Source organism: Biomphalaria glabrata, chromosome 8 (genome assembly GCF_947242115.1).
Source record: "Biomphalaria glabrata chromosome 8, xgBioGlab47.1, whole genome shotgun sequence".
Classification (NCBI taxonomy): Eukaryota; Metazoa; Mollusca; class Gastropoda; family Planorbidae; genus Biomphalaria; species Biomphalaria glabrata.
The window spans coordinates 26944053-26964303 of NC_074718.1; the positions used below are offsets into that span (position 1 = coordinate 26944053).

General features: G+C 38.4%; 1 protein-coding gene across 1 annotated transcript; it reads left to right on the plus strand.

Annotated features, from left to right (window-relative positions):
* Positions 1–247: 247 nt before the first annotated feature.
* Positions 248–20036, plus strand: LOC106052503 (fatty acid hydroxylase domain-containing protein 2-like). The gene is made up of 6 exons (XM_056039339.1): positions 248–556; positions 8749–8852; positions 9266–9381; positions 10851–11059; positions 12281–12553; positions 18177–20036. The coding sequence occupies exons 1-6, from the start codon at positions 450–452 to the stop codon at positions 18286–18288; spliced, it is 921 nt and encodes a 306-aa protein (XP_055895314.1). The 5' UTR covers positions 248–449; the 3' UTR covers positions 18289–20036.
* Positions 20037–20251: the final 215 nt, after the last annotated feature.

Below are 20251 nucleotides of genomic sequence, written 5' to 3' on the forward strand. Positions count from 1 at the left end.
ATTTCGTCTTTGTGGGCTAGAGTTCACATTTAAATCTCCGTTACCACTGCTACACACGTGACAACTAACGTTAAGTCATATGTCAGTGAATAAGTCAGACAACGTAATCAATATATCGAAATGAAGTTCACTATACACAGGCTGATTGGTAACGTCACGTAACACATCAAGCGCTTAATGTCAGAGTTTATCGAACTGTTATAGTTGGGACCCTGACAAACTACCTTGTGGCTAGCGGGCCAAACGTCATTCAATTAATCCTAGAACCACTGTCTATTATTACATTCAGGGGTATCTATCACAAAACACATTGTATCAGTATCTAGCGTACACAACGGAAGGTTTAGAGCCTCACTTGCGTCAAGACGTTCAGTTGTGTAAAATGACCGTATTTGTTTAGAAATCCAATTCAGTTCAGTTACAAAATCTAAATACAATAAAAAATAGCTATGGCTGTGGATAGACTAAGTCAGGCCTGGGCTACCATCAAACGTATAGCTGTGTTTGTTCTTCTTGTAATGTTGGCTGCAGCTATAGCTGAGGACACGTTCATTAGGTGAGGTAAGCTTTTCGAAAGAATTTATTTCGGCATTAGAAAAGGGGAAAACAAGCCATCATGCATCCATAGAGTTAAATTGGTATTACATTAAGCAATTTTATATTTTGAGGGCCACTTAGGATCATGCAATTTTTGGTATTATTTCACACGGGACTCCACTGTCCAACAGGAGCCTACTTAGCTAGAATACGAGAGAACCACTCTCCTAGATGTCGACATTGTTTCTTGGAAGACGAGACAAAAGAACGAGTGCATAGTGCTTAGAAACGATTTCGAATGTACAACCGGTCATGGAAACAATAGAACTGGTGCATGCTGGGCTCTGTGAGGCGCAGTAGCTGAGCGGTAAAGCACTTGGCTTCCGTACCGGGGTCAGGGGTTCGAATCCTGGTGAAGACTGGGATTTTTAATTTCGGGATCTTCGGGCGCCTCTGGATACCAGACATTAGTTGTGGAAAAGTAAAGTCGGTTGGTCGTAGTGCTGGCCACATGTCACCCTCGTTAATCGTGGGCCACAGAAACAGATGACCTTTACATCATCTGCTCTAGAGATCACAATGTCTACTGTAATGAAACAACAAATACTAGTATACCAATAACAAGGCTTTATTCGACAAAAATTAGACTACAGTAAATAGTGAATGAAACCAGCACGTCTCGCATAACACTGATGCAGTCTATATACACACACACACACTGGACATGAAACACGCACTGGGCATGACCTTCTGACACGCTGGACGCACTCAGAAAATCAACTCAGTTACACTACATTCACCCCGCCTAAAAGTTATAGGAACATAAACATGTAAATAATAGTGAAGGACAACGATATAGGAGGCCTTAGTATTCCTCATGGGCGTAGCCAGGATTTCCCCCCCCCCCCGCGAACAAAAAATATTTATATGTATGTATGTGTGTGTATGTGTGTACATAATCTTTATTACATACTGAACCTTCATTTTTTTTGGAAGTCGTTTAGTGTACCCTAGAATAGGTCCTCCTGGAGTTAGTGGAAAAATTGTAGACTCTCCGCCATAGCTAGCAAAGGGTTCAGGGGAGCGCTAGGAGCTCCCCCAGCGCGGGGCAGAGCCCCGCCGCCAAGCACTATTTCTGGTATTGAAAGCCAACGAAATGCATATTCTGAGGTACCTTCAGTACATTTTCCTGCTATTAAAAAGTTTTATTTCAAAAAACCTAATGTGCTATTCTTACTGACTTAAACCGTTCGGCGCATTTGCCGTCAAGCTATTTCCACAAAACCTGTGACTGGTAATGTCTGAAGCCTGTTCCCACCTGCTCTGAGGACCTCCATAAATGTATGGCGCCAAGTTGTACTAGGACACTGGCGGATCCAGGGGGGGGGCGGTAGGGGCGATCGCCCCCCTTCCCACACTCGGCCAAACCCCCCCCCCCCAGGGGGGGGGTCGGACGAATTTTAGATTAGAATTCACACAGTTTGTATACGAATTTATTACTTATGCTAATAATATATACTAATTATTTATATTTCAACATATTTTTAGATTATTTCGCCCCCCCCGTCTAATATGTTGGCCGATTTGGTGGGGTCGGGAGAGGGCGGTGACATCAATCCGCCCCCCCCTCCACAATAAACTTTTGAGTGGGGGGGGGCGGTCCAATTTATTTCTAGAAATCACAGCTTGCTAACCGAATCAATTAAATATCTATATGATTAAAACTTGTTATTGATATTTTAACCGATCTTTATATTATGTCGTTCCTCTGTTGACCGATTTGGGGGGGGGGGGCGAATACCTCTACCGCCCTTCCCACCTAAACCCTTTGAGTGGGGGGGGGCGGTCCTACTTTTATGGACAAATCATAGTTTGTGAACAAAATTAGTTGAATTAATATATAAATTATATATTATGTCTCTCCCCTTCTGGTATTTTGGCCGATTCGGTGGGGTAGGGGGTATGCGATTACTTGTACTGCCCTCCCCACTCTAGACCTCTAAGTGGGGGGGCGGTCCTATTTTTATGGAGAAGTCAAAGTTTGCAAACACAATTAGTTGAATATCTATATAATATAAACTACGTATTGATATGTGAATCCATTGTATATTATATCGCACCACACTCTAATCTCAAATTTTATGATTATTAAATATAAAATGAAAAAGGATTGTACCAGGTGGGAGGGGCGATACATGCAATCGCCTTCCCTTCCATCGACAAACAAATACTTTTTCTTTTTGTATTATAGTTAAGAAATTACAAAATAAAAAAAAATCTGTCACTGATATAATTTATATATGCTATAAATTAAATTCTTATATGGAGTCGCCCCACTCCTATTCTTTAATGCCAAATGCAATCATTAGCAGAAATTAAAAAAAAGGATCGTTTTCACTCTATCGCCCCTCCCAGACAGAGTTTATGTAATTTCACATGAATTTATCATAATTATTTTAAGAAAGGCTTTGCTTTGGAAAAGTTAGAATTCAAACGAAATTTTTCATTACAAGAGTCACGATTGAGATGAGTTCTAAACCAATATAAAAAAAAAAAAAAAAAATTTCTTAGTCGCCTTTTCCGACCTTTGCTCAATCTGATATCTTCTAGTTACATAAATTTGGGAGTATATCTCACAATTTACGCTTGAATTATATTGAATATTATTTATCGAATAATTTTTTCTTCGGCGGCGATCCTCAAAGCCTTAATCTAAATATGTGGGGTAGCTTATCTTTTCAAGGAACAAATCGGTTTTATTTGCTATGTATTAAGGGCCTATAAATTCATATTAGAATAGTTAACAACACTATTCAAAAGGTCCCTTTTTAATAGGGAGCTTTAGGTCAGGAGAATGCGTTTCTTCGGTGAAGAATGCAAGAAAACACTTATGTGGTCGGGGCTTCGCCCCGAACTTTACTGATGAGTAATGAGCTGTAGATGTCAGGAGAATGCGTTTCTGCAGTGAAAAATGCAAGAAAACGCTTTTGGCGTCGGGGCTTCGCCCCGAACTCAATTGATTGATAATGAGCTATAGATGTCAGGAGAATACTTTTCTTCAGTGAAGAATGCAAGAAAACGCTTTTGGCGTCGGGGCTTCGCCCCGAACTCCATTGATTGATAATAAGCTGTAGATGTCAGGAGAATACTTTTCTTCAGTGATGAATGCAAGAAAACGCTTTTGGCGTCGGGGCTTAGCCATTGATTAATAATGTGCTGTATATGTCAGGAGAATACTTTTCTTCAGTGAAGAATGCAAGAAAACGATTTTGGCGGCGGGGCTTCGCCCCGAACCTCACTGGAGAAGCATACAGCGTTCCCCCAGACCCCCAAGCTTGCAAAAGAAAGGCATCAATATGACTGGGTTTTTTTTTTCGCCGAAGGTTGAGAAACACTGCTTTTTTAAGATTCTTATATATATATATATATATATATATATATATATATATATATATATATATATGCTGTACGCACGTTTATGCATAGGGTTAGGGTTTACTGGGCGCTAGGGTTAGGGTTTGAAAAAAAATCGCCCCCCCCACTCCAAAGTTCTGGATCCGCTAGTGTACTAGGATGTCATCGCAACTCTTATTATGCGTAATTCATTTTGTCGGAGAACAAGCCCCGCAAACCTCATGTCAAAATCTTACTATGGGGTCGCATCCCAGTTCGGCATAGGAATGTCTTGTTTTATACACGATCTCTATCAATGACTCCTAAAATCTGTCTTAGCCATCTATGTTGAGCCACATTTAGTGCTTTTCAATTTCGGCAGATGACTATTCACTGCACTTTATTAATGGAGCCCTACCACTGGTAGAAATGTGTAACCGCTCTTGAATACTCTCTTGAAGACAGGTGACTCTAGTTTGCTTTAGATTTTATATCGAAAAGGGAAGTTTTATCGTCAACATCATCTGTTGTGGGTTTTAAACTAAACTCTGGACTTCTTTTTTTTTTTTTAATTCAAAACCCCATTTAGCTACGGACATAGAATTTGGTAACTGTAGTTTGCTTTAGAATAATATTGAAGATAGAGGTTTTCCACCTCAAAACGCTCTGTAGGGGCATTTTAAACTCAAAACCATCAGGAGGGGTTTTAAAAAGCCATCTGTAAGAGAGGGGTTTAAACTCAAATCCCTCAATTGGATTGGCTACGCTCAAATAATTTTAGTGTGTAATTTGCTTTTTTTTTTATTGAAGAGGTACTTTTTAGCATCAAACCCCTCTGAAGGGGGGTTTAAACTCAAAACCACTTTGGGCTACGCTCATAGCATTTTAGAGTGTGTAATTTGCTTTTTTTTATATATATATAAGAGTTTTTTTTTAGCTTCAAACTCCACTGAAGGGGAGTTTAATTTTTAAAACCCCTTTGACAATTTGCTTTGTTTTTAATATTTTTTTTTAGTATTTTTTACCTTCAAACATCGCTGGAGGGGGGTTTAAAGTCAAAACTGAATCAAAACCAATTTAGCTAAACTCATAACATTTTGAGTGTGTAATTTGCTTTTTTTATATTAAAGAGCGGCTTTATCGTAAATTTTTGAGGGGGTTTTAAAATCAAAATCTTCCTTAACTGTGCTCTTAGAAATTGGGGATTGTCGTTTGCATTTTTTTCTGTTTTGTTTTATAGAAGAGGGAAATTTAAGTGCAAAAACCCCTGGTAGGGTGTTTTAAATTCAAAACCCCCTTGGCTGTGCTGTGACCATTCCGATCCCCCCCCCCTGCGGGGATTTCATTTCGGGGGGGGGGTGAACCCCAAACTCTAAACAAACACATTATACACTATAAAATGATCAGTTCTAAGTGTGTCATATTAAGCCTACAGATACTGAGTTAGAACTTGTGATATGGAAAAGTAATTAAATAAATGTTAGACCTTATAATTATGTCTGCTTGTTCTTGGTCTTAGGTTATATCTACCAGGACCAATACTGCCGTCGCTTTGAGTTGGTGACGTCGGCGTCTCTCTAACTGGAGACTCAGCCCCTGTATTTACTTCTTCTTGATGTCCATTTCCCCCCTGTTGTACATGTGTGTTAGGAGCAGCCATTGGTTCCATAGTCACATGGTCAATAGGCACCTGCATCTGTGTGAAAGGGTTTGTCTCCGGCTCAAGGTCTTCATGTTCCATATGTTGATACACCTCTGATTCTCCCTCTATTGGAGCGGGGGCCAAATGTCGTAGTGACACTGTTTCTTCTCTTCCATCAGGAAGTCTTACAATGGCATACTGTAGGTTGCATGTGATGAAGTCCACAGCTATTGTACCATCGTCATATTTTGATGTACGGACTCCCTTTCTTAACAACACTTTTCCTGGTTGAGTTAACCATGTCGGGAGTGATTTGCCGAAGGTGGACCTGCGATAGAACTTGAATATTCTCTCGTGCGGTGTCTCGTTTGTAGCGGTACAGAGCAGAGAACGAAGAGAGTGCAGGGCTTGGTTTAACACCTGCTCCCATTTGGAAACCGGGAGTCCTTGAGTTTTTAAGGCCAGAGTTATAGCTTTCCATAATGAACCGTTTAGCCTTTCTACTTGAGAGTTCCCTCTTGGATTATAGGGGATCGACCTGCTTGTGCCCACCCCTCTCTCGTGTAAAAATTCCTGCACCTCTCTTGACATGAATGAGGTACCTATATCAGAGTGTACATAGTCAGGCATTCCGAATAGTCCAAATAAATTATCTAGACATCTGATTACTGTTGAAGCCGACATATCAGAACAGGCGCATGCAAACGGGAATCTTGAAAATTCGTCAACTATGGTTAGCAGGTATGTGTTCCGAGATGTAGAAGGGAGCGGTCCTTTGAAGTCCATACTTAGTCTCTGGAAAGGCTGCATCGCCTTAATTAGAGTTCCATTAGAATTACTGAAATATCTGGGTTTTACTTCGGCAGATTCTGCACTGGTTGACAACCAGCCTGACATCTTCACAAGAGAAAGGTAAGTTTTTCGCTCGCACTAAATGCCATAGTCTTGTTACTCTCGGATGACACAGAGAGTCATGGAGCAGTTTCAATTCATTTCGACTCATAGCTGACACACACCCGTTTCTAGAAAACGTATCAGCCGCTACATTGTGTTTGCCTGGTCTATACAAGACATCGTAGTGGAAACAGTTCAGTTCCAGTCTCCACCTTTGAATTTTCTCATTCTTTATTTTCCCTTTGCTCTGTTTGTCGTACATGAAGGCCACAGAGCGTTGATCTGTGACAAGGGTAAAGCGATTTCCTACTAAGTAGTGGTGCCATTTCCTTAAAGATTCTACAATGGCGTAGGCTTCTTTTTCTATTGCTGAGTGCCGCCTTTCACTTTTAGAGAGTGTTCTTGAAAAGAACGCCACGGGGCGGCCATCCTGGTTGAGGGTGGCAGCTATTGCAATATCTGAAGCGTCTGTTTCAACCGTCAGAGGTCGAGTATAGTCGATGGTCAAGATGGCAGCTTTCTCCAGCTCCTGCTTTAATTCGTTAAGGGCTGTCTTTACTGTTTACTGTAGCAACCAAGTGTCTTGCAAAAATGTCATTCTTTACCTTAATATAAGTAGTCTTGAGTGTATGGCCATCGAATAGGACGATACATCACTGATAAGCATATAAACCGTAGCAGATACGTGATTCTTCAACAACTTTAGTTTAAAGTCTTCGTTAATATCCTTGATGGACGAAAGAAAATTCTGTAATGTGTCATACCAGTGAGTCCATTTTTCTGAGGCCAGAGGAGCATTAGGATCAATGTCCAACTCTTTCGGTCTGAGTAATTTATCCATTGTAGATTAAGGAATCCAACACTAATCCAGATACATAATTTTGTCGAATAAATTGTAATGAAACAACAAATACTAGTCTACCAATAATGGCTTTATTCGACAAAATTAGACTACAGTAAACAGTGAATGAAACCAGCACGTCTAGCATAACACTGATGCAGTCTATACACACACACACACACACACACTGGACATGAAACACGCACTGGGCATGACCTTCTGACACGCTGGACGCACGCAGAAAATCAACTCAGTTACACTACATCTACATGGGGAACTTTACTTTACTTTTATGCTGGGCTCTGCACAAGGGATAAGCAAACCCTACAGGACACTGCCAGATGCCTAGATCGCGCTACAAGAGAGTAATCTTAGCATAGAGGTTTAGTGAATGGAGACTTACGACTTTGGGCCATTTTAATGTATGACGGACTCAGATCGTCACGTGACGCATCAACGAGATAAGAACATTTTGACTGTCATAGAGGGAAGAATGAATGAGCTTTAAATTCGAGCTATCTTTTCCTCTGCCTTAGATTGTTGAGCACTAGATCTATAGTGGGAATATTTTTATAAGTAATATCTGTGATTTGAAATTCATTAGTACCTTTGTTTTTTTTAACATTGAAACTACCTAGTGCAGCGTGTTAGATTTAAATTCTACTGACTTCATTCCATGATTTATATGGATATAGCGCAATGGTGGAACACAAAAATGGTTGGTCAAGAGTCTAGAATGAATTCTTCTTCTTCTTTGCTTTACTCATTTTACATGTCGGACGGTTCAGTAATCCTATATCTGAGATGAACTGCGCAGTGGTGACCAGATCAATCAGTTCTTCGTATGGTGTTAGTTCTATAGGAGAGTTTCGGGGCCAGAGTCTTGTTCGGGCTTCTTAATATAGTAGGAATGAATACATTTTTATATTTATTTTAATAAACGACACACTATTTAATTACGTCATGGAAGTAGTATGTATGTGTGTGTGTGTGTGGACAGGGGTTGTTTACGTCCCTTATGTGCTTTGGAAATTAGTATCATCAAATTAGTTCTTTTTTCAATCTCTTAATTACTTATCTTTCTGGGGACTCTTGTTACCTGTCTCTTCATATGATTGTCTAGGTCCAAGCAAAACCATTATAACTGTCTTGTAAGTGATCAAAATTAGCATGTAGAAATACTACACGGAGGTCAGAACCACAGTGGAATAACCACAGATGTCTACGTCTTAGACCCAATCAATGTATTGTCTCTTACACTTTCAACTTTAACAAATAAAATAAAAGGTTGAAATATTATTTCATACTAATACCTTTGAAATTGTGTTTTAAACATTTGAATAAAAATATGGTTTATTTATTTATTTTTCTAGCACATGTTATGACCTTTTTTTCTCATTTTGTCTCCCTTTGTAAATGTTTTCTATTTTTACATCTACAGATACCGGGACAAGGTCTGGACAATATTCTCGAGCTCTCTAAGGAGCCTGTGGTCAGATGTGATCTCATTCTTTGCACATGATGAGTTAAAGCTCTATATAGTGGGTGCGAAAAAGGATATGCACATTTTATTTTATGGATAGATAGATAGATAGATAGATAGATAGATAGATAGATAGATAGATAGATAGATAGATAGATAGATAGATAGATAGATAGATAGATAGATAGATAGATACAGACAGACAGACAGAGGCAGACAGACAGACAGTGAGATACTAAAAAGAAATAGAAAGTCAGACAACCAAACAGTCGTTCATGCTATATTTAAAATATGAACTAGCCCTTAGTGACTTAGTTCTGAACTTCTGATAGGTCTACAGTCTAACACGTAGTGACACTTAAGTTCTACAGTCTAAGCTACTATGCTTAATGAACAGTAACAGCGTTTACTCCCAGTGGCCAGGTGCCAGGTATTAATGCTGTCTAACCTAATTCCTGATCGTGTACGTCTAAAGGTACCTTCATCCTAACCACCGGAGTGTTCTGGTTGTCCAACTTGTTCTTTATACTCCTTGACCTGACAGGATGGCCCGCCTGCATTCTCACGTACAAAATTCAGCCGGAATTCCTTGTAGAGGGAGATAGGACGAAAGAAAGTGTTTCAGAAAGGGGAATACAGTTTCATTGAAAAGGTCTAGAGAGATCTACATTAGTTGACAATCCACAACATCTGAAAACGAATTCAATTTTGCAAATTTTTCGTACATACAAATGTTTTTAGCGGCCCCCGAAAGGGAAAAAGACGCTTTTAGTTTTGTGTAACCTGTCTGTCCGTCCGTCCGTCCATCTGTCCGTCCGTCCCGTTTAGATCTCAGAAACTAGAAGAGAAAATGAAAATCGGGCATCATGATATTTGAGATCATTCAAAGCTCTGATGCAACGGCTACTTTTTTTCTTTCCGAAAGTGCACCATCTAATTAAAAAAATTATCTATGCAAGCAGATTTTTCAAAAAATTACACCACTTTTCAATGAAAAACTTCAGGGGAGGTAACTTTTTTTAAAAAGGTCATGGACTTCATTGATAACTCAAGCTTCATTCATAGATTCGCGCACTGGTACAAAAAAAATGCATCTAAGGTCACAATGGTAAAAGTGTCAATGGATTATATATAAAATAATAAAATATATTTTCCATTTATTAACTAACTCATTGAATAGAATACTGAATCAAATGTTGTTTTTTTAAAAAAAGAATCTTGATACGAACTTGTTTTTAGTTATAAGTTTAAAGAATCTTGATACGAACTTGTTTTTAGTTATAAGTTTAAAAAATAACGAACTACTTTTATAGCGCGCAGTTTTGACATATCCTCATAAATGGGTCTACACTTGACAGTCTAAATAAGACTAAATAGAGCCCAGATCTAGGTGTATTTATAAAATATATATCATAAATGTTTTGATAATAGACCTCATTCACCAATCGTAAACAAACAACATTTAGCCACGTGACAATATTGAGAAAACAACGAAAAAAAAACTGTCACGTGACAGTCTGTGTGTATTACGTAATTTGTATAGAAGAGATGGAGATACACGTGGCTAAATATTGTTTGTTTACGATTGGTTAATGAGGTCCATTTGAACAAAATTATAATTATAAAGGCAATTAACTTATCTTCTGACAGCTTAGGGGTGCAGATTTATTTATTATGTAAACAATGTATCACATTAAGAAATGGGGAATCCGATACGAACAGCATAGTCATAGTACAACATTATCCTGTAACTAAAGGCCTACTATTTATGAACCTAACATTGGCCTAGGTCTAGTAATTTGAAGATTAAACGTGTAAATTCATACGAGTTGTAGTCAAAGACAGTCGCAGAATGTAGAACTTGATTTGCTTGCTAAGTAAATGCATTTCCCAGGTCAAACAAAAAAAAATTCGGTTCAACACGCACATGTTTATATAGGTCAAACAAGACACGGGTCGAGGGTATTATTATTATAGCTTTTATATAGCGCTACTTTCATGCTTATAGCAAAGGATGCGCATGAAAAATGTTGTGAGATTCTTATGTTTTGTTTCCCCAGCTACTAATGACAGATTTCCTGAAAGCACTGAAGGTGGCGCTGTTCAACCAAATATTTGTGGGTATCCCAGTGTTATCATGTACAGTCAGTACGATGAGATGGATGGGCTCCACCTGGTCTGCCGAGGAGCTGCCGTCAGTCAACCGCGTTCTGCTGGAGCTAGCAGTGTTTGCTGTGGTGGAGGAGATTGGCTTTTATTATTCACACAGGTAAGTTAACCTGGCTAAAACCAACGTTTTTAACGCTCACAGCAATGAATTAACCTGCCATAGCACTGACTTTGAAAGTAATCACACTGGGGAATTAACCTGCCATAGCACTGACTTTGAAAGTAATCACACTGGTGAATTAACCTGCCATAGCACTGACTTTGAAAGTAATCACACTGGGGAATTAACCTGCCATAGCACTGACTTTGAAAGTAATCACGCTGGTAAATTAACCTGAAAACATATCTTTTAAGGGTGTACTTTTTTTTAAATATATCTATTCAAGTCACAACTTCGTGGAGGAACATGGAATTTGACACAGATCTCGAAAACGACTCTAACGATTTTCCTAGAAATGTAATTTCCCAATGTAAGGTATTATGGATTCAATTATTATTGATTTATAATAATTTTACGCATCGTCTGCTAATGAACACCAATAAACCTTTTTTCCAATGTAATCATATCAACAAGTGTTTTCAAAGAGTATCAAAAAATAAATCGCTCTACATGAAAAAAAGAATATTGAATCAAGTGTGACGTCCTGTCTATAAGTTTCACTTGTCATTAATCTTCAGACTGAAAAACAAGCCTTACTATAAGTTATATAAAGGAGGTACTGTACTTTTTTTTCAAAGTATTTTTTAAAAGGTTCTCTTGTTTCAATGTTTTTGCAAAGCGCATCTTTCATGCTTAAAGCATGCTCATTGCTGTATGGTTCAATCTCTATTTGTGCACTAGTGCGGGGGGGAGGGGGGGAGAGAATCTGGGAGAAGGTTTCCGTGCTGACATTTGGCGCTCAGCTAATACAACTCTGCTCAAGTCTTGATTCGAACTCGAGCTCCCTTGTTAAATAGCCATTTCCTAGCCAAGAGGCCTCTCAGCCACACATCTCACAAATTCGAGTTAGAGAGGGTCGCCATAGTTAAAGCCTATAACGAATTGGTCAAGGTTGGTTTTTAGAGGTGCTGCTTTAACATATAATATAAATGTTTTTAAAAAAATGAGCAAAACCTCTTATAAAAATTAAATAAATTAGCCTTATTTTGCAGAGAAAAAAAATTCAACTGAAGTATAAATTTATATAAATGTAAATATAAATTATACAAATGTATTTGAATGGATATGAATGAGAATGTATTTGCATATGAAGGTATATAGACACACATATATATGTAAATGCATGTTAGTGAATATAAATGGTTGCACTTGTCTGTTCAGGTTACTACATCACCCACGGCTGTACAAATACATTCACAAAAAGCACCACGAGTGGACCGCACCTGTGGGCATTGTGTCCATCTATGCCCATCCCGTGGAGCACGTCTTTGCCAACCTGGTACCTCCTGGACTAGGGCCAATCTTGATGGGCTCTCATCTCTTCACCGCCTGGCTATTTTGGGCCATCGCCATTGTCTCCACGACAATCGACCACAGCGGCTACCGGCTGCCCGTATTCCTGTCCCCAGATTTTCACGATTTTCATCACTTGAAGTGAGTACTCTACAAGTTAAGTTTAGTTAAGAGTAACTTTGTTGAGCACAGCTAAATTGTTAATGAAACTAAAAATAGTTTGAACAAAAATTATTGGCAATTTCTTTGATTGACTATGCAAATCTAGGTGCGACCTGCATATTTTTTCCACACCTTATGCAAACAAAGCCGTTGTCTGTCGGGTGTAGTTTTAAATATAGTCAAATATTATAAGAAAGGAAATCAGTTTGATTGCAATAGTTAAATGTATATATTGAAACAATAAAGAAATATATGTGGATAGATGTATCAAGTCAGTGATGCCCAAACTACGGCCCGCTGGCCATATCCAACTGACGATGGGATGTTATTTATATGAACCAGAAAAAGTTTGGTTACCACTCTATTAATTGAATCCCCAATATTAAAAAATGAATAGTGCTTCTTTCAGAAGTACTTGCAAACTATAAGGCTAATGATGTTAAGGTCACCTGTTTCTATGCCCGACGGTTAACAAGGGTGTCATGTGGTCAGCACAACGACCAACCGACTTTACTTTCTCCAACTTATTTCAGGTACCCATCAAAGTAGCGTGGACTTAGTGGCGTCCTAAAAATCCCAAAATTCTAAACCCCACCGAGATTCAAACCAGTGATCTCTCGGTCCTGTTGCAAAGCGATTTACCCTTCACTCACCAAGCCCCATAGATTTCATCGAAACAAAGTATTAAAATGACCACTTTTGCCGTTATTTTATTACCACGTGTTATTAATGACGCCACAACATATACACAATATTTTTTTAAATTCAGAAATATATCTAACGTTTCTTTACAAATATTAACATCAGCTTCATTCTCAAGAGTTATTAACTAAGACCCAGACTATTACAGCAGCATCAGTCTCTAAAGAGTTATTAACTAAAACCCAGACTAAAAGTGATCTTCACCTTGTTACTTTCACTTTCAGGCTCAGCAGACGTGACCAATTAGCACTTAGAAGAACCAGTACATTAAGATTGCTACATAATTAAATATGTTCTGATGGGTTACAAAATATTAATATTTTTAAAAGGCCAGTTATGGTCTCTCTGTATGAAGCTCTACTAGCTTAGATTTTGACAACTCGAAAGAATTATACAACTGTAATAGCTTCATAAGTTACTGGTTTTAACGCAACAACCTTCAAAGACTGGTATTAAATGTTAAATAGTAAATCAATTATGGATGGATAATCCCGGCGATTTATACTGTGAGTACTGGCGATAAATCAATAACACAGTTTGTAATACTTTTGATCATGGGCGTAGCCAGGATTTTTTTTCGGGGGGGGGGAGTTTTTCCCCTCGAAAAAAAAATATATCTGTGTATGTGTGTGTGTACATAATTAATCTTTGTTACATTCTGACTCTTCTTTCATTCGGAAGACATTTATTGTGCCTTAACTAGAATAGGTTATTCCTAGAGTTTTTATTATTATAGTTTTATATAGCGCTACTTTCATGCTTATAGCATGCTCAGAGCGCTTTGGTCCAATCTCATTTGTGGACCAGTGGGGGGAGGGGGTATCTAGGAGTTGGTTTTCAGTGCTGCCTCTAGGCGCTCAGTAAACGCAACTCTGCCCGAGTCGGGTGTCGAACCTCGAGCCACCTGATAGGTAGCCAAGACTTAGCCTCTCGACCACGCTTTCCAGTTAGTGGAAAAATTGTAGACTCCGCGCCCTTGCCGCCGCCAAGCACTATTTCCGGTATTGAAAGCCAACAAATGCATATTTTGAGGTAACTACAGTGCATTGTCCTGCTATTAAAAAGTTTTATTTGAAAAACATAATCTGCTATTCTTACTGACGTAGATCCTCCCGCGCCGTTCTTTGCATTTGCTGGCAAGCTGTTTCCACAAAAGTGTCACTGGCAAGGTCTGAAGCCTCTTCCCACTTGCGCTGAGGACCACCATGAATGTGTGGCGACAAGTTGTACTAGGATTTCCTTGATTGAGACCCGATCTCCTGACTCCTAAAATCTGTATTAGCCATCTTTGTTGAGCCACATTTAGTGTTTTTCAATTTCGGCAGATGACTATTTACTGCACTTTATTAATAGAGCCCAGTCACTGGTAGAAATGTGTAACCACTCTTGACTACGCCCTTGGAATTAGTTGACTGTAGATTGTTTTAGATTTTATATCGAAAGAGAAGTTTTATAGTCAAAATCATCTGTAGGGGGGTTTAAACTAAAAAATCTCTCTAGTGTGTAATTTGCTTTTTTTTTATATTGAAGAGGTATTTTTAGCTTCAAACCCCGCTGGACGGGAGTTTAAACTCAAAACCCCTTTGGTTACGCACATAGTATTTAGAGTGTGTAATTCGCTTTTTTTAAATTGAAGATGGAGGTTTATCGTAAATTTTGAAGGTTTTTTTTAAATCAAAATCAACTCAAAACCCCCTTGGCTGTGCTCGGGCAAGTAATGGTTTAGTATTAAAATCTCACCTAAAATAAACAAAATCAAAGCAAAAAATCAGTCAATAAATTCCGACAGCCCCCCCCCCCCCCGGAGAGAGGATTACGTTTCGGGGGAAGGGGGGGGGTTGAACCCCAAACCCACTCCCTGGCTACGCCCAAGCTTATGATAATAACAATAATTTTTATTATCTTTTTTTTTTGTTTTGCAAGTTGTGGATGTTCCTTTAAATTTGAAAATCATGAACTTCCAAGCCCAAACCTCCCGCAGGTTAACAGAGGCTGGCAGTGGGTGGGCTTCGAACAAGGGACCTTTTGGACACAACACGATTATGCACAGATACAGACTGACTTGTTCAAGAACAAGTCCAGTAAGGAGGCTTGTGTCACGTACTGGCAATATGCTAATAACTCCATGGCAGACAAAAAATATACCCCAATAAAATGTGTTTATTGACTTTCAGTGTCAAAGGTCATCTCGCCGATATTAAAGACAATAGTCAGAGTATGTCAACAAACGTTTCAGGAGAGATAAAGCCCTGGGGATAATATTTCTTTTATAAAATGCCATCCTACTAAATCCAAGCTAATTCAATAGTTTCAGAAAAAAAAAAGGAAGCCAATTTATTTCATGCAATTGCTTTTTATTTTAAATCTTTAATGATCTTGCTGGATTTTTTTTTTAAGATTGCGATTCTCATTTTTGTGGGAATTTTTTTCATCAATCTGTATCTGAAAAACTGTTCAATGACAAACACTTAAAAAGATCTTTGTTTTTAATATATTTTCATGCTAGACTTTGTAGGGATCAATGTATCAAGTCACCCTAACCCAAAATACGACCCACGGGTCAGATCCGGCCCGCGACGTGGTTCGATCCGGCCCGCCGAAACATCGGCACGAAGTGTAAAAAATTCACTTCCCTTCACAAAGTGGAAAAATGTTTGCCTACCTTAGGTCTCTCACTATTACTTTGATTGAAGTACTGATAAAAAGCCAGCATATTTATACATAAAATGTAGCTCTTTATAAAGAACATAAAACCCAACATCATAACAGAAAAACAAAGAAGGAGGATAGATGAGATTATCTGCCAAAAAAAAAAAAGAGACAAGAATGAAGTCTGCTGTAAGACTAGCTACAGAGCTGATCATATTGTCAGTAGAGAAACAAAGTCATTTTTAGACTTCGAACGCGTAAAAAAAAAGTGCTTGCTTGCAGTGAGTCATGAAAAGAAAGAATGTAGTTGAAGCTGTCTCATGTCAATTACAAGGCGAGTGAAGGATATGGTGTAAAATCTCCATTCAAAACTAAGAGACAGAAAGCATATTTTGAAATGTTTTCTATTGCCGCTAACGAGTCCACCGACATTCCTGATACTGATCAAACTCTTGGTATTAATTCGCGACACTATATAGAGAGGTGTGTAGCTTTTATGAACACTGGCAAAAACCTGTTTAAAGAAGCTTCAACCATCACAAAGGCTGCTCTAGCTTGCTATCTCAGTTATGTGGCCAGAGGATAAGAAGTTGGTTTAGGATAAAATCTCATTAGGTATTGTAAGTACTAGAGTCACAGGTTTCTAATAAAATTGATTGTTTATTTCCTTTTTTATTATTTTTTATTTTTATCTTTTTGGCAATGTGGCCCGCGATCCGAGTGTCGGAAAGTAAAATGGCCCGTAGGCCGAACAAGGCTGAGTATCACCGTTTTTTTATCACTATTTTTATTTAGTATACTTTCAGCGATCTAAAATCTATTTTCTAAAAATGTAAAGTACCTCCTTTCAGACCCTGCGATCTATAGGGCAGATGATCATATGCTTGTGGCCAACGGTTAACACCAGTGTCACGTGACCAGCACAATGACCAACCGCCTTTACTTTTCTTATACTAATGTCAGATACCCATTAGAGTTGGGTGGACTCAGGGGCGCCCTAAAAATCTCGAAATTCAAAATTTATGTTTTCATATAAGGGATTTGAACCCGAGACTTCTCGGTTAGGAAGCCAAGTTCTTTACCAATGAACCACCGTGCCCCCAGAAATCTACCAATATACAATTTTGCACTATGGTTAGAGATACATTTGTAAAGTTTATATATCGTAAGTGGGCAACAACTTGAATAACTGTAAAGTGTCGTTGTATAAGAGTGATCCCAAACTGTTTACTTCTCTAGGAAATCTCGACCGAAGAGGGACTTTATTTCAATGGACCTCCAAAAACAGTTCCCACACACAGCTATAGTTGTATCAACATTTCTAAGTTCATTGACAGCTGTGGAACTTCTGTGTTTCTTCTCACGTCTGCTTCACCTTTCAAGTTTTTATCATTTATGAATTAGTTGCATCCAGCCTGGTCTAACGGATCTGTGACCTGCTTAAAGGGAGGGGGTGCAGATGGACTGTTGTGCTGTACAGACAGCACCTAGTTCACTTATGTCCACGGATCAAGTGTACATCCCGTGACTAATGTTACTGACGTTTTTGTTTTCAATATTTTACACTCGGCGTGGTTATGATTACACATAGAAAAATAACGGCGAGAAGGAATTATATTAGGTCATGTTTACAAACGTGGCGTAGAAGCCATGTCACAATGTATACCCGCCACATAGCCCACAGGAGTCCTTGAATGTCTGCAAGAATTGAAATGTCTCATACGTACATCAGGTGTCACTTGTTAGGACTAAGTTTCACATCACAAATACTTGACAAAGTTAACACTTACAATGCTATTTCTCTCTGTCAATGGGTTGATACATTCAGGAGGACTCCATTTGTTTTTCTTTACACTTTAACTACGGAGGGGGGCCCACCATTATATTCTTGAGCTCGGGCTCAGGGTTATCTTGCCATGCTGTGGCTTGTTCTCACTTCTGTAGTGTAACATTTCGTTGTTTCAATATCTCTGTGAGAGGAAGCAAGTTGATTACTCTTAGCAAAGATCTTGAGATGTTGAATTAGAGAATGGCACTAAATGACATATATTTCAAACAGGCAAGAGTGGAAATTGCCATTGCCAGATTTTTAGGTGAACGTAGAGAAGATGGAAGTTAGGCAAACACATTGTAGGAGGGGAGGAGACTTTTGTAATACAAATACCTCGCTGATTATTGAGACTGCTGATAGTTGTTGGCTTGTATTTTAGTTGGAGTTGTATCATTTGATCATCTTTTGTTTCTCCCTAAGGTTTAATACAAACTACGGTGTACTGGGCATACTGGACAGACTTCATGGAACGGATGCCTTGTTTAGAAAACACACACTCGACGATCGAGACACCAACCCCAAGACGCAATAACATTCTCTAGTGTGGACACGTCAAAGATCCAAAGTGCAATCTAGCAGGACTAAACAGAAAACAAGGATACTTGTGCTAAAACAATGTCATATAGGTTTTAGTCTCCCTTGTATTTCTCGCCTGCACATTAGTTTATTAAATAACTGGCAGTGATATGAGTACATCTATAACTTTGTATATTATTGTAAGGCTCAAGGTTCTCTAATTCTTTCTGTCTCTGTCTCCTTCTGTCTCTCTTTCTGTCTCTATCTCTGTCTCTCTCTCTGTCTCCCTCTGTCTCCTTCTGTCTCCCTCTGTCTCTGTCTCTCTCCCTCTTTTGCTCTCTGTATCCCTCTTACTCTCTCTTCCCTCCTGTAATGCTGTTGTTCTCCCGCCTCTACCTCTGTCTTTCTTCCACTATATCTCTCTTACCCTATACTCTCTATATAATATAAAGATGTCTAAATTTACAATCATGCAGTTTATTAATGATTATATAATGCATTCCTCATTAATCTTCGGACTCAATCACAAGCCTTATAATTATTATCATATTAATCTCTACATATTTCCTTAACTAGTAGTATTATGTTGATTACTTTTTCTGTCAATAAATCACAACAGAAACAAAACATTGAGTAACATTGAATACAGGGGAGACTATTGTACATATAACGAAAGTGTACATCACTTCTTGCTGAACATTCCAACTGGTTGAAGTCTTTGAAAGTAGGAAAAAACGAAAAAACGTAAAGGATAATTTGATTTTGAACTCCAGGGAGGCATAACTACTTGAAAGGGTTGTTCAAAATGATGAGAGTTGTCGCTCTTGAAATGTTGGAATGTGGAACCTAATTTCTGACCCAGCATATGGAGGCTTGAAACTGGCATTCTATGTGTGTTGTCTTGCATTTTAAATTGAATATAGATTTCACGTCAACCAATACTAAATTAGTGAACTATTGTTTGATGGATGACTCCTTAAAGTCCGTATTGATTATCTTTACAATCAAAGAACTGAGAGGGGGAAAAAAGACTTTTAAAGAGCAGTTGCAGTTGCAGGTGACGTGTTCGTGTCTTACGGTACTAACAGTGCCCACACCTTTATGTCTATTGAACGAGTCTTGAACCTAACGGAGCGGGGGAGAGAGAAGGTTTCACATAAAAACATGAACAGCAAAAATATAAGTAAAGAAACAATACCAACCTCATTCACTGTTCTCTTATTATTTTTTACATCAACTTGTATCAACTCACTCTGTCCGGTACAAAATCTTGAACGTTATTTCTCCCATTTCCCAATTTCGGATCACGTAAAAACTTTGCACGATCACTCATTGTCGTTGACAACACATGAAAACACAAGGAGGAAAATGTTGCAGTATTTAGAGGTATGGCAGTAATTTCGTTGTACTTTGTACCTAACGTGTATTTTTTTAATTTTTTTTTTGTTTTACTTAGTCCTGATGTTATGAAGTGAGTGTGAGTGTGTGTGTGTGTGTGTGTGTGTGTGTGTGTGTGTGTGTGTGTGTGTGTGTGTGTGTGTGTGTGTGTGTGTGTGTGTGTGTGTGTGTGTGTGTGTGTGTGTGTGTGTGTGTGTCAAATGAAACTTTCAGAAAGATTGTTACTGAAAAGTAGATAAAGGGGGGGGGGAGAAAGGAAGAAGGGAGGAGACAGAAGGCGGGAACTACGTGATTAATGTATATATTGAAAGCATTCTTTTTAAACTGAGTTTAAATAAAGGTTAAACATCATTTGATATCTTGTAATTTCACTTTTGTTTTAATTTATTTCTAGCCTAAAATTTAAAGCTTTTAAATATCATTTCAATAAAGTCTTTATTTTAATGCGTGGTTTTTAGAATGATATTCAAGTTTCTGTATTGAGTTAAGTAATACGCTTACAATGGTAAACTTTTATGTCGTATTATTATTAAAATGTTTCGGATGTTCCTTCGAAGTTGAAGATAATTTACTTCCTAGTC

Coding starts and splice junctions, on each gene's coding strand:
- LOC106052503 (XM_056039339.1), top strand. CDS start 450: ATGGCTGTGGATAGACTAAGTCAGGCCTGGGCTACCATCAAACGTATA. Junction 8,853..9,265: donor GTTAAAGCTCTATATAGTGG/GTGCGAAAAAGG, acceptor GTACGTCTAAAG/GTACCTTCATCCTAACCACC. Junction 12,554..18,176: donor CACGATTTTCATCACTTGAA/GTGAGTACTCTA, acceptor TTTCTCCCTAAG/GTTTAATACAAACTACGGTG.